Source organism: Mus caroli, unplaced genomic scaffold (genome assembly GCF_978045245.1).
Source record: "Mus caroli unplaced genomic scaffold, Mus_caroli_1 scaffold_8, whole genome shotgun sequence".
NCBI classification, from domain to species: domain Eukaryota; kingdom Metazoa; phylum Chordata; class Mammalia; order Rodentia; family Muridae; genus Mus; species Mus caroli.
This window is the reverse complement of record NW_028227263.1, coordinates 67,676,280-67,689,048: the sequence shown is the minus strand read 5'-3', so window position 1 is coordinate 67,689,048 and position 12,769 is coordinate 67,676,280. Positions and strand designations below refer to the sequence as shown.

The window sequence follows — 12,769 nt, the reverse complement described above, 5'->3', positions numbered from 1 at the left end:
GCTGGATAAGGGCCTCTTGGGTGGCTGCATTTCCAGGCCTGGAAGGAGGGAGGCAGAGACTCGTGGTCTCTATGATTCCTAACACATCTGTCTCTCCTCCCACCTTTCCCTCACAGACCATGACAACTCACTGAGCGTGAGCATCCCTCAACCATCCCCACTGAAGGTCCTCCTAGGGTCTTCCCTCACCATCCCCTGCTACTTCATCGACCCCATGCATCCTGTGACCACTGCTCCCTCCACTGCCCCCCTCACCCCAAGAATCAAGTGGAGCCGTGTTTCCAAGGAAAAGGAGGTGGTACTGCTGGTGGCCACTGAAGGACAGGTTCGAGTCAACAGCATCTACCAAGACAAGGTGTCACTCCCCAACTATCCAGCCATCCCCAGCGATGCTACCTTGGAGATCCAGAACCTTCGCTCCAATGACTCTGGGATCTACCGCTGTGAAGTGATGCACGGCATCGAGGACAGTGAAGCTACCCTGGAGGTCATAGTGAAAGGTGAAGGGCCTCCCACTGGGGACGCCATGTTGCCTGTAGGAAGAGCTAGAATGATGTCCTGGGCAATGTGCACCTTGGAGACTCGCTCTCCCACTCAGTTCTTCTGCATACCCGTTTTCTCCTTATTGTGCCCTACTATGGGACTGCCTGGCAAATGCTCTTCTCTGTGGGATTGGGACTCTAGGAGTGGGACACATAAATACATCCTGGTGTTGGCAGCTTGTTTGCCAACAATCTTTCACTTGTTGGGTCTATCAGTGGTTCTTGCTGCTGCGATCAGAGACCTGACAGGAGTCCACGTGAGAGAGGAAGGCGTTACTCTGGCTCACAGTGTGAGGGCATACTGTCCACCATGGTGGGGACAAGATGGTGGTAGGAGTCTGAGGCAGCTAATCATACTGCAGCGACAGTCATGAGGCAGAAAGATGAATCCCAGTGTTCACCCGGATCACTCTCCCTTTTTTTTCTTTCACTCTGGGACCCTGGACCATGGGATGGTACCATCTACCTTCAGAGTAGGTCTTCCTTCTTCAGTCAAACCCTCACAGACATGCCCACAGGTGTGTCTCCTACCTCAGAGCAGCCTTGGAAGTGTGCCCATTTTGCACCTCAGCAAATGAGTTAAATGGCATATCTGCCATGTTCCTAGAAATGAGTGAAAGTGGGTTCCTAACACGTCATCCAGGCATCATCCCCGCCCCCTCCTCCAACCTTTATTCTCAGCTTCAGAGGCCAAAGAAATGACGGAAGATTCACTTCCTGTTCTCCTTTGTCTCTAAGAGGTCTCATCAGGATGCCCCTGAGCTACTGGAGACCTGGAACCCTCATATCTCATTCCTTGGGTTGGTGGTGGGGAGGGGGGATTAGAAGGCCTGGAGTGACAAAAGGGAAATCACAAGGAGATAGTTTTTGCCTTCGTCCCAATAACTTTCTTATTGTCAGAATGCCTGATGATGGGGTGGTAAGCACCCTGTTAAGGTGGTAGGGTGGGGCGGAGAGGAGACAGGGTTCCAGCAAGAGCAAACTTCAGTTGCTAAGGATCTATTGGCAGCTGATCTGACTGCTTCTGGCGGAGGAAGTATCAGTTTTCTTTAAGGGTACAGCCCCTGGTGGGTTGGCCGCACTCCGGTAGATGGCCCCACACCCAGGAATACACAGGCAGCACAAGTTGGACCCAGTGGGAGGGGTGGAGGGTTAGAGATACAGCTGGAAGGGGCCAGGGAGAGAAGTTGGGGTACATATAATCAAAATACGTTTTAAGTACGTATGAAATTCTCAAATTAATAAAAAAAAGATTATAATAAACTATGTCGGCCTGGACCAGACAGTGCCCAAGGTCCCCTGGATCCTGGTCACCATTTCTCAAGGGCTCACACCTAACTTGCTCTCCCTCTGGTCCATGTGTCCCACAGGTATTGTGTTCCACTACAGAGCTATTTCCACACGCTACACCCTAGACTTTGACCGAGCACAGCGGGCTTGCCTACAGAACAGCGCCATCATCGCCACCCCAGAACAACTGCAGGCTGCCTATGAGGATGGCTTCCACCAGTGCGATGCAGGCTGGCTGGCTGACCAGACAGTCAGGTGAGACCCTGACCCCCAGAGGAAAATCTGTCAGAGCTGAGAGCCAAGTACCAGAGGCCTAGCAGAATGAGGCAGACAATGGGGTGGGACAATGACCTGCACTGAGCTGGTACAGACATAATCCTCTGGCCAGTCTAGGGTCCAGCCTTGTCAACATGCATACCCAGTGTCCCATCCCAGGCCCCCATTATTCACTCTCCCTGGAGAAGACAAATCCAGCAGCCTTGTTCTGAGCTCCACTGCCCCCTGTGCCTGTTTTTCCTCCTGATGTTTCTTGGCTTCTGGTTTGTTTGTCAACTTTTAACTTGGAGTTTTATTTTTATTTATTGCCTTTTTATTTATATTTATATTGCCTGTTCATATATTATATCATAATATATTACAACAATATATTATATATTGCATAGTATATATAAATATATTATGTGTACACTGCCTGCTTATTTATATCCTTTTTTTGTAAGATAAGACATACATACATCAAGTGTCTAGAAACATCTTTTCTGAGTGAATCCTAGGAGCCACATGGCAAAGCAGGACAGAGGACTGCCTGAAGCATCTCAGTACAGTGTATCAAGCCTGTGAAGGCAGACTGTCCACCCCATATACATCCTAAGGCTAGCCCCAAAGCTAGCCCACAAGACCTCAGGAAGACAGCTATACAAGCTGGATTAGTCTAGGGGATTTTAAGTCACAAGTTATCACAGCACTGTTACAGTTTCAACTCTGCTGCTGAGATTAAACACTGATCAAAAACAAGTTGGGGAGGAAGCAATGTATTCCAGCTTCTTCCAGGTCATGGTCCATCACTTCTTCCAGGTCACGGTCCATCACTGAGGTAAGTGAGGGTAGGAACACTTGCAGTTAGGAAACATGGAAGAGTGCTGCTTTGTCAGGCTCATACACAGGCTTACACAGGGGCTCACACTCAATTAGCTTTCTCACACATCTCAGGCCCACCTGTCTAGGGATAGTGTCTTCCACGGTAGACTGGGCTCACCTACATTGATCAAAGCTCAAGACCTCACAGACCTGGTCACAAGCTAATCTGAGCAATCCCTCAGTTGAGACCCCTTGGGGAGACTCTAGACTGTGTCAAGTTAACAGCTGACGCTAACTGGGACTGGCCCTTCCTACAAAAATTAGTAAACAAACAAAAGATAAGTAAGACAACAGTCTAACATGGCAAGAGTCCACATATTGGCCTCAGGAAGAGCTAGACTCAAATCCTAACCCTGGAATTTGGAAGCTGTGTGTCTGTCAACAAATCCGTTCACATTTCTGGGCCTTAGTTTAAGTGTCAAGAGAATTCAGCCCCTGCTTCACTTTAGTAGACCTAAGATTCAAGTGGTACCAAGTTGGCACCATGGCCAAATCCAAACCAACCCTTTCTTAGTTTCTGTAAATATTGCTGTGCTGAAACTTAGCCATGCTCACTCGGTTACACATTGTCTGTAGCTGCTCCGTGCTGCTGCAGTACAGATGATCACCACAGTGGCCCATGGTTTGCAAAACCCACAAGATTCTGGCCTTTTACATGGACTGTATCTCTGGGGGGAGAGAGTGTTTGGTACCAAGAGCACTTGGGAGCAGAGGCAGCCAGACTCGTGAGCAGCATTGAGACTGTAGGAGCAGCAGGCATGCAGAGCAGACTTGGACAGAAGTAGTTTTATGCCTCTGTCTCTTCTTATGGAGGTGATGGCTACAAGGACAGTGACTTTGGGGTACCCTCTGTTCCTAGTGTCACACTCCCACATTGACTTCCCAACAGATACCCCATCCACACTCCCCGGGAAGGTTGCTATGGTGACAAGGACGAGTTCCCTGGAGTGAGAACCTACGGAATCCGGGACACCAATGAGACCTATGATGTGTACTGCTTCGCTGAGGAGATGGAGGGTGAGAAAGCCCGTTCCCTGCGCGATGCCTTTTCCATCCCACATCACCACGATCACATGTGGGATAGCTACACGAGTCCTCCTCTGGACCACCACTCTCCCTCAGTCCTCTCCTGCCATGAACAGCAATGGTCTCTTGCTGGAATCCATGCTATTCACTTTGAAGGGGTTCTCAGTGGCCACAGGCATCTGTAAAACAATTTAGTGCTACCACTAAACCCCAAATTCCAAAGTCCCCTGGGACTGCCCCTCTTCTCCAGGGTCTCAGCATCTCTGGCCAACCCCTTTCTGCCTTAAGGTCCACAGTGCCATCAAAGCCATGTTCAGGTCTAGGGTGTAGCTCAGTGGCAGACCCTAGGCTTCATCCCTACACCACTCTAGGTCAGACACAACAGACACACAAACATACTTCCCAGCTACCCTCTCTCCACTTCCTGGCCCCCAGCTTGAAGTCCTACCCTGGGCCTTTTGTTGGGTTGTTCGAGGGAGAAACCTAGGTAGTTTCTTTCTTTTACGAGGGTACTAATTTTGAACATAGAGTTACCCTGGCCTGTAGATGACACCCCTTTCCCATCTACCTCTCTGGAAATCCCACACACTCTCTGAATATCCATCTCATAGCTACCAAGCTCCTCTAGCTGGGAGAAAAGCTCGTGGTGATATACCTCACCTTTCTTACCACATGTCCCCATGTTTGACTAACCCAAGGCAATTAACAGTCCTTTTGTCTGAGCAGCCACTGAGCAAGGACACCTGAAACTACCCAATAAGTGATCAGAGACTGCCCACAACTCCACCCCATCCTCAAACCTTTCCAAGTTTAGGAAATATTGTTTAAAAGCTAGCAGACCCCAAATTACCCTATAATGGGCTCTTTGGGTACTACTGGCCCTGGTTTGGAAGGCAGTACTCTAAGGGATCAAAAGGTGAGGCCTGCTTTTCTCATCAGATTTTCAATTTGGGATAGTTTCCTAGGAATGGATAGTGCCTGTGTTAAAGAAAAGCTCCCCTAGTGGTGGGAGGGTGAATAGCAGCCAACTGGGCTTCTGATTTCGGGATTGCTCCACCCATTGCATTTTGGGTAGCTGTTTTTTGTTTGTTTGTTTGTTTGTTTTATTTGGGGGAGGAGAAGGTCCTTGTTAGGACATTGGTGTCATCCTACCTAAAAGTTCTGAAAGAAATGAAGAGTGTGGTACTAACGCAGAACCAAGGATAACAAGATAAACCTCCGGGATAAGATGTGGACCTCTCAGGGACACAGGCAGCTTGGGATGTGAGCGAAACCCTCACCCAGTGTGATGTGTCTGTCCTTCACAGGCGAGGTCTTTTATGCCACATCCCCGGAGAAATTCACCTTCCAGGAGGCAGCCAACGAGTGCCGGAGGCTGGGGGCACGCTTGGCCACCACAGGCCAGCTCTACCTGGCCTGGCAGGGCGGTATGGACATGTGCAGCGCTGGCTGGCTGGCGGACCGCAGCGTGCGCTACCCCATCTCCAAGGCTCGGCCCAACTGCGGGGGTAACCTCCTGGGAGTAAGGACTGTCTATCTACACGCCAACCAGACAGGCTATCCTGATCCCTCATCCCGATATGACGCCATCTGTTACACAGGTGGGACTGGGGCTGAAGGTGGGAAGGGGGTTCTCGCCACCGATATCAGATCCCAGGAAGGTCTTGGGAAGGGATCACTGAGTTTCTGAACTTGGGTTTTCACTACTTCTTAATGTAGAGACAATGGAGTCACAATGTAGCCAGCACAGTTTCATCAGATCCACACAGAACAGTGTTTAAAGTATATGCTTCCGAGCCGCTGTTTTCTAGGGTTTGAATCCCAGCTCTTCCATACCACAACGGCTCATTTCATATTTCACTTCTACAGCCCAATCTTATGTGAAGAAGGACACCCTCTCTCCCAAAAGCCTTTCTTCTCTTTTTTTTGATAATCTAACCACTCTTTGGAAATGTCACCCTCATTAATATTCTTTTTTATTATTAACTACCTTATGTCTGCCAGTCCCTCATTTGTCCAGGACTCTGAGACAGGTAGTTCTCCAACAATGCCTGCATCAATTACACAAAGCATGTCTGCAAGATTCAGGCTTCCCCTTCCTCACACTGTTCCATTGGACACTGAGCAGACAAAGTAGCCGCTGGTGGGGAGGTGGAAATAGGAACTGATTTTATTTGATAAGCAATGAGCTAGCTGATCAATATACCAGGAGTAGCCTAGTGCTTCTACAAATTCAGCCAACCTCAGACTCCTATTAATAATTTCATCGCATCTATACTGAATAGGTGCAGAATTTGTCTTGCCATCGTTATGCAACTGTTAACAGCTGTTACTAGCATTGAAATGGTGTGTATACTCTATGAGGAATTATAAGCAACCAAAAAAATGACATAAGATTCCAGCAGTGGCCCAGAAATTATATAAGGGACTCTAGCATTCTCAGAGTTTGGCATCTGCGGGAGGCTTGGAACCATCCCAAGGGAAAGGAAGAGCCACAGAACTCAGATACCTGAGTCCCTTGTGGTGGGCAGGGCCAGGTGCCTGGCTCCAGCCAAATAGAAGGAAATGGGACACATTCAGCTCTCGTCCCCTCAAAACAGCCCTGAGCTCAGCACTAAAGCCTGTCATTGCCTCCTATCCCAGGTGAAGATTTTGTAGACATCCCAGAAAACTTCTTCGGGGTGGGTGGTGAAGACGACATCACCATCCAGACGGTGACCTGGCCAGACCTGGAGCTGCCCCTGCCCCGTAATATCACAGAGGGAGAGGCCCTAGGCAGCGTGATCCTCACGGCAAAACCCATCTTTGACCTGTCCCCCACTATCTCAGAGCCGGGGGAGGCCCTCACACTTGCCCCTGAAGTGGGGAGCACAGCCTTCCCAGAGGCTGAGGAGAGAACTGGAGAAGCCACCAGACCCTGGGGCTTTCCTGCAGAAGTCACACGTGGGCCGGACTCTGTCACTGCCTTTGCCAGTGAGGACCTGGTAGTGCGAGTGACCATCTCTCCAGGTGCAGCTGAAGTCCCTGGTCAGCCCCGCTTGCCAGGGGGTAAGTACACTCCTGGGGAACAGGCAGGGCAATTGTGGCCACTCTTTGGTCACAAATCATTAACCTCTAATGAAGTCACCTGTGGAAAACAGGGTATAGATCAAGCAGATGATAGTACCACAGGGTTCACCACAAAGTAGACCCACTTGAAAACCGTTGCTCTGGGTGACCCCATGGCCTTGCCTGGCCTTGTCCTCCCACCAGAATAGAAAATCTGCCAAGTTCAGTGAGTAGGCTGAGTGCAGCTGTCCTGAGGGAGCAGTGACCTGACAGTGCCTGTCACAGTCCTAAATAACTGAGGAAGGGGAGGAGTTAAAAGGTATTTTGCGATACGTGAAAGTTATGTAACAAAAATATGTTCAAATTTCAGTGCCCATGAATAGAGTTTGATTGAATCAAAGCTGCATCCAATTATTTAAGACTTTGTCTGTGACTAATTTAGGACAGTTGTGGCTGAGTTAAGCACTTGAATGAAATCACATTGTCCCACAAAGCCTGGTCTAGAGACCAGGCGTGACACATCTGCATCTCAGAATGGGAGGGGAAGGCCGGAGAGTTGTGAGTTCAAGGCCAGCCTGGTTTATATAGCAAGATTCTATCTCAACAAGAAGAAGGAGAAAAAGGAAAAGAAGAAGAAAAGTCTAATACAGTTAGCTGGTTCTCTCTAGAAAATACTTGCAGCTCTTAGGTTAGGTGAGTGAGGTTCTCTATACTTGGGCAGTGATGTCACTCAGCACAAAGCCCAGCTGATCCCCAAATGCAAATCTATATTCTGGTATAGGGTCTTGATGGTGTCCCCCACCTGGGATGACACTGTCATCTGCCATGACTTTCATGATATCACCAAGTTGAACCTCAGGTGGAATCATCCAGATATACCTATTATGTCTAAACAAAGGAGCTAAGCTTAGAACCGACGGCATGAACATCTGTCTTACCTCTGTTTCTTCCTCTCCTCTCCCACCAGGAGTTGTATTCCACTATCGCCCAGGCTCCACCAGATACTCTCTGACATTTGAGGAGGCACAGCAGGCCTGCATGCACACCGGGGCGGTCATTGCCTCTCCTGAGCAACTCCAAGCTGCCTATGAGGCAGGCTATGAGCAGTGTGATGCTGGTTGGCTGCAGGACCAGACCGTCAGGTAAAAATCAAACCTGCCATTTCCAGCCCCAACCAAGAAGCCTCCAGCCTGACACACACCCAGGACAGGATGGGGTGCTCGGGTGGTGGGTGGGGAGGAGAACCAGCACTTTGCTCACTAGCAAGGGGTAAGATACACCTTTCCTACTCCCAGGATGGCCCCTCACCCCCTTTCCATCCTCTTTCACAGATATCCCATTGTGAGCCCACGAACCCCATGTGTGGGTGACAAAGACAGCAGCCCAGGAGTCAGGACCTACGGCGTGCGCCCATCATCAGAAACCTATGATGTCTACTGCTACGTGGACAAGCTTGAGGGTACAGGCCACGTTATTGCATCCCCAGACCAGCAGGGACTAAGGGAGAGTCACAGAAGGGAGGGATAGAATTGTCACCATCTACACCGGCCTGCTCCCACACAGCTTTTCAGGTGGAAAACAGGCTCACCTCTCACCTCTTTCAATTCAAATGCCTTCTCTCCGCCAAAGGCTCATAGGATTCCCCCCTTCTGTTGTAATGTGACATTGGTCCTTCAGAAAGCCATGAGTTCAGTGGCTAAATTGATCAATTTATTATCAATAAATGTTAGGCATCCCCTCTCAGTGCCCATGAGCAAGTCCAAGGCCCCACCTGAGAAGTCCTGCAGCTTAAAACCTCTTTAACTCTGCAACTCAGCATTGCCCAAGTGTATTCAACTGCAGACCTGTTTTGTCTCATTTCTTTACATTGCCATGAATGACACCAAATTGCCTTTCCACTGAGTCCAAATTGCAAAATGCCAGTGTTCTGGAAATATTTAAGCATGGCCACTCATGTAACCTCTATATGCCTCAGTTCCCCCGTCTGTAAAACATGTCTGCTTAATATTCACACTAGAGGATCTTCTGAGTATTGGTTGAGACACATTAAAAAGTGCCTGCCACACACAAACGCTAGGTAGATATGACCTTCCATCTCCCTAACCCAGGTAGGGCCCTGGGTAATATGTGGGTACTGAAACCCCAAAAGAACGAGAATCGGCTCCACAGCAGTCACCAAGCTCCATGAGAGAGCAGAGAGCTGAGAGGGCTAGCGGGGTTGGGGTTGCCAGCTGAACCATCACTGTTAATCAAGGGAAGAGAGCATAGGTGTGAGTGGAGAACCTAAAAAAGGGAATGTCGGGGGTGGAAGCTCACTCCTCATAGGTAGACTAGCTCGGCCCAGCTCTTTTTAGTAAGGGATGTCCCAAGTCCCGGGAAATCCCTACTCAGTACAATGTTGAGAATCTGGTCTCTACTGCCCAGGATCCAAAGAGATCTAAGGGCGTACAGCCTTGGGGCTGGAGGCGGTGACTGAGTAAGCCTGGGGCCTAGAGGAGTATTGCCATATACTCCTATATAGTGGATATGAACAGCCCTGGTGATCAGGGTGGGGGTGCCTGGAGCTCTACCTCAGAGCAGAGGGAACAGGACTATGACACACGTGAATCATCACACCGCCATTGCCTCTGTCCCCAGGGGAAGTGTTCTTCGCCACACGCCTCGAGCAGTTCACCTTCCAGGAAGCACGGGCCTTCTGTGCAGATCAAAATGCCACCCTGGCCTCCACCGGCCAGCTCTATGCTGCCTGGAGCCAGGGCCTGGACAAGTGCTATGCTGGCTGGCTGGCAGATGGCACCCTCCGATACCCCATCGTCACCCCTCGGCCTGCCTGTGGCGGGGACAAACCTGGCGTGAGAACTGTCTACCTCTACCCCAACCAGACCGGCCTCCCTGACCCACTGTCAAAGCACCATGCCTTCTGCTTTCGAGGTACTGTAGTCACCAAATCTGTCTATAAACAGCGGCAGGTGGTTCCTACTTCAAAGGAAGTTACATACAAATATTAATTGGGGTCGTGTATGTGAAACACTCCGTATGTGTTTCTGTGCAATGTTATATACTGTTTTACTTGCATCTTCTTGTCAGTTCTCTTGAACTTGTAAATATCCTTGCAATAAGTGTAATCAAATAGTTCTGGTGTCCCTTGTCAAGCACCAGCCAGCTACATGCTTAATTGACCCACACTGTGCAGGCCCTACCACTACAGTATCAGCCATTCTGACAGTTGAAAGCGATACTCTAGGCCCTGATTGGTTCAATTCTCACAGCACCCATATAGGATAATGGTACACCCACAAGAATAGAGATTGTAGACTATTGTGAGCCTTGGCTTCAACGCAACACATCAAACTGAATGTCCGCACAACTTTTTGTGAATCTGGGATTATTTTGATTTTTTTAAGATTTATTTTTACCATGTTTAATTATGTGTATGGGGGGGGGGGAGGGGCACATGTCCATGAGAGTGCAGGTGCCCTTGGAAGCCTGCAGCATCAGACCCCCGAGGAGGTGGAATTCAGGCAGTTGTGAGATTCAAACTCAGGTCCTCTGTGAGAGGGTACACACACTTAACCACTGGGCCATCTCACCAGGCCTAAGGATTGCTTTTATCTAAAGGCCTCCAAGTTTCTCTGTCTTAGACGGACACCTTTTTACTTTATTGATGGTTTGTATTTTAAGAAAGAGTCTCATGTAGTTAAGGCTGGCCTCGAACTCCTGATCCCCCTGTCTTCACTTCTTAGTGCTCTGATTACATGTGATGTGACACCATGCCTGGTGGTGGGGAAGCCTTATATTTTTTAATTTGTATAATTTTAACATTTTAATTTTAATTAAAAACTTAAAATTAACATACACAGCATTATATTTCACTATGCATTATCTTTCTCTGATTGCCTGCCTTTGGTTTTTTATTAAAAATTATTATCATATATTTTGATCATGTTTTTCTCCTCTCAGGTCCTCCCCACCTCCCTACCCACCGGACTTTGTTTGTTCTCTCTCTTAAAAAAAAGAATGAATGAAACAATAGGGCTGGAGAGATGGCTCAGTGCTTAAGAGCACTGGCTGCTTGCTCTTCCAGAGAACCGGGGTTCAACTCCCAGCACCCACAAGGCAGTTTACAACTGTCTGTAACTCTAGTTTCAGGGTATCCAACTCCCTCACACAGATGTACTTGCAGGCAGAACACCAATGCACAAAAATAAATAAATAAATAAATAAATAAACGAACAAACAATAAAACACTGCTAAAATGAAAACCAAAGCAAAGAAGCAAAAGACCAATAAGATGAAACATGCCAAAATAAAGCACAACTTCTCTTTAAGCCTTCAGGATTGCCACAACTTTGAGGGGCTTGTGCTGAATAGAAACGTACTACCTCAAAAAATGAATAAATTAATTAAAACCCAAAAGTTCATTTAAGGGGGCCAATCCTCTCCCAGGGGAGTTACTGATGCCCTTGCCCCAGACTAAGCCCCACCTCCCAGTAAACCATAACTTCCACCTCCCACCCAAGATCTTCAATGGATTCAAATCTCTTTTTTGTTTGTTTATTTGTCTGTTTGTTTTAAGACAGGGTCTCACTATGTAGCCCTGGCTGTCCTAGAACTTGCCATGTAGAACAGGCTGGCCTCGAACTCATGGAGAGCTGCCTGCCTTTGCCTCCCAAGTGCTGACATTAAAAGGGTGTGCCACCATGCCAGGCTTTAAACCTTGTGTCACTCTGTAAGAAGTCTGGTTCCTGACCTCCTCTAGGTTGCTGGCTTCCCCCAAATCAGAAATTATCCCTAGTCTATGAATCCTGCCCTCGCCCTGCCCACTGCAAATGCCATGATAGTTGTGTGGAATCTAAAGATGAGCCTCCTGTTTGAGGAACAGACACTCAGAACCTAGCTCTGCCTTCAAGGTAGACAGGATCATGATTGACCTTGAACTAAGAGATTCGCTCCGGTGCTTCTAAGCCATTGACCTTGAACAAGTCACAGTAACAAGTCACCACTTGTTAGTTGGAGTCTCTTTTCTGTTATGGTAAAATATATTTATAAGCATAAAGATTTTAGGTCCAGCATATATGGGAGACTGTGGGGAAGAGATACCCCAGAGCACTTGGTCCTAAGCTGCTGGGGTAGAGGGCACATGGTGCCATTGTCCAGTAAATACAAATGGCAAACAGCTGTCTCAATGACTTAGAGATTGGGGTGGCTTAGCAAGGTTCTTGTACAGGACAGGTGTACCTCAGGGTCCCCTCACCCCTCTGTCCCTGAAGGACAAGGCAGAATGGACTCCGGTCAAAGGGCAGAACCTCACCTCCCACATCGTCCACAGGTGTGTCAGTGGCGCCCTCTCCAGGAGAAGAAGAAGGTAGTACACCCACATCACCCTCTGACATAGAGGACTGGATTGTCACTCGGGTGGGGCCTGGTGTGGATGCTGTCCCCTTGGAGCCAGAGACAACAGAAGTGCCGTATTTCACCACTGAGCCAGAAAAACAGACCGAACGGGAGCCAGCCTACACCCCAGTGGGCACATCCCCACAGCCAGGTGGGTATAGCTGGGCTCTGGGGCATACCCTGAAGCCACGTGCACTAACCCCACACTCCTGCCTGCTATGGAATGCCCACAGTGGGGGCTGGGAATGGGGAGGAAGTCTGGTGAGGGTGGGGCTTGAACTCACTATATAGCCCAGGCAGGTCTTAAACTTGGAATCTTCCTGCCTCCGCCT

At 48.8% G+C, this 12,769-nt stretch overlaps 1 protein-coding gene across 2 annotated transcripts in view; it reads left to right on the top strand.

Moving 5' to 3' along the window:
• Acan (aggrecan) overlaps nt 1–12,769 on the top strand; it is a 32,397-nt gene that overhangs the window by 2,115 nt on the left and 17,513 nt on the right. For both annotated transcript variants that reach the window (XM_021168172.3, XM_029479825.2), the window contains exons 2-10: nt 117–500; nt 1,913–2,087; nt 3,859–3,986; nt 5,303–5,596; nt 6,639–7,043; nt 8,011–8,185; nt 8,375–8,502; nt 9,681–9,974; nt 12,373–12,588. In XM_021168172.3, the coding sequence (XP_021023831.1) occupies nt 117–500; nt 1,913–2,087; nt 3,859–3,986; nt 5,303–5,596; nt 6,639–7,043; nt 8,011–8,185; nt 8,375–8,502; nt 9,681–9,974; nt 12,373–12,588 (2,199 nt within the window). The remainder of the gene's footprint in view (nt 1–116; nt 501–1,912; nt 2,088–3,858; nt 3,987–5,302; nt 5,597–6,638; nt 7,044–8,010; nt 8,186–8,374; nt 8,503–9,680; nt 9,975–12,372; nt 12,589–12,769) is intronic.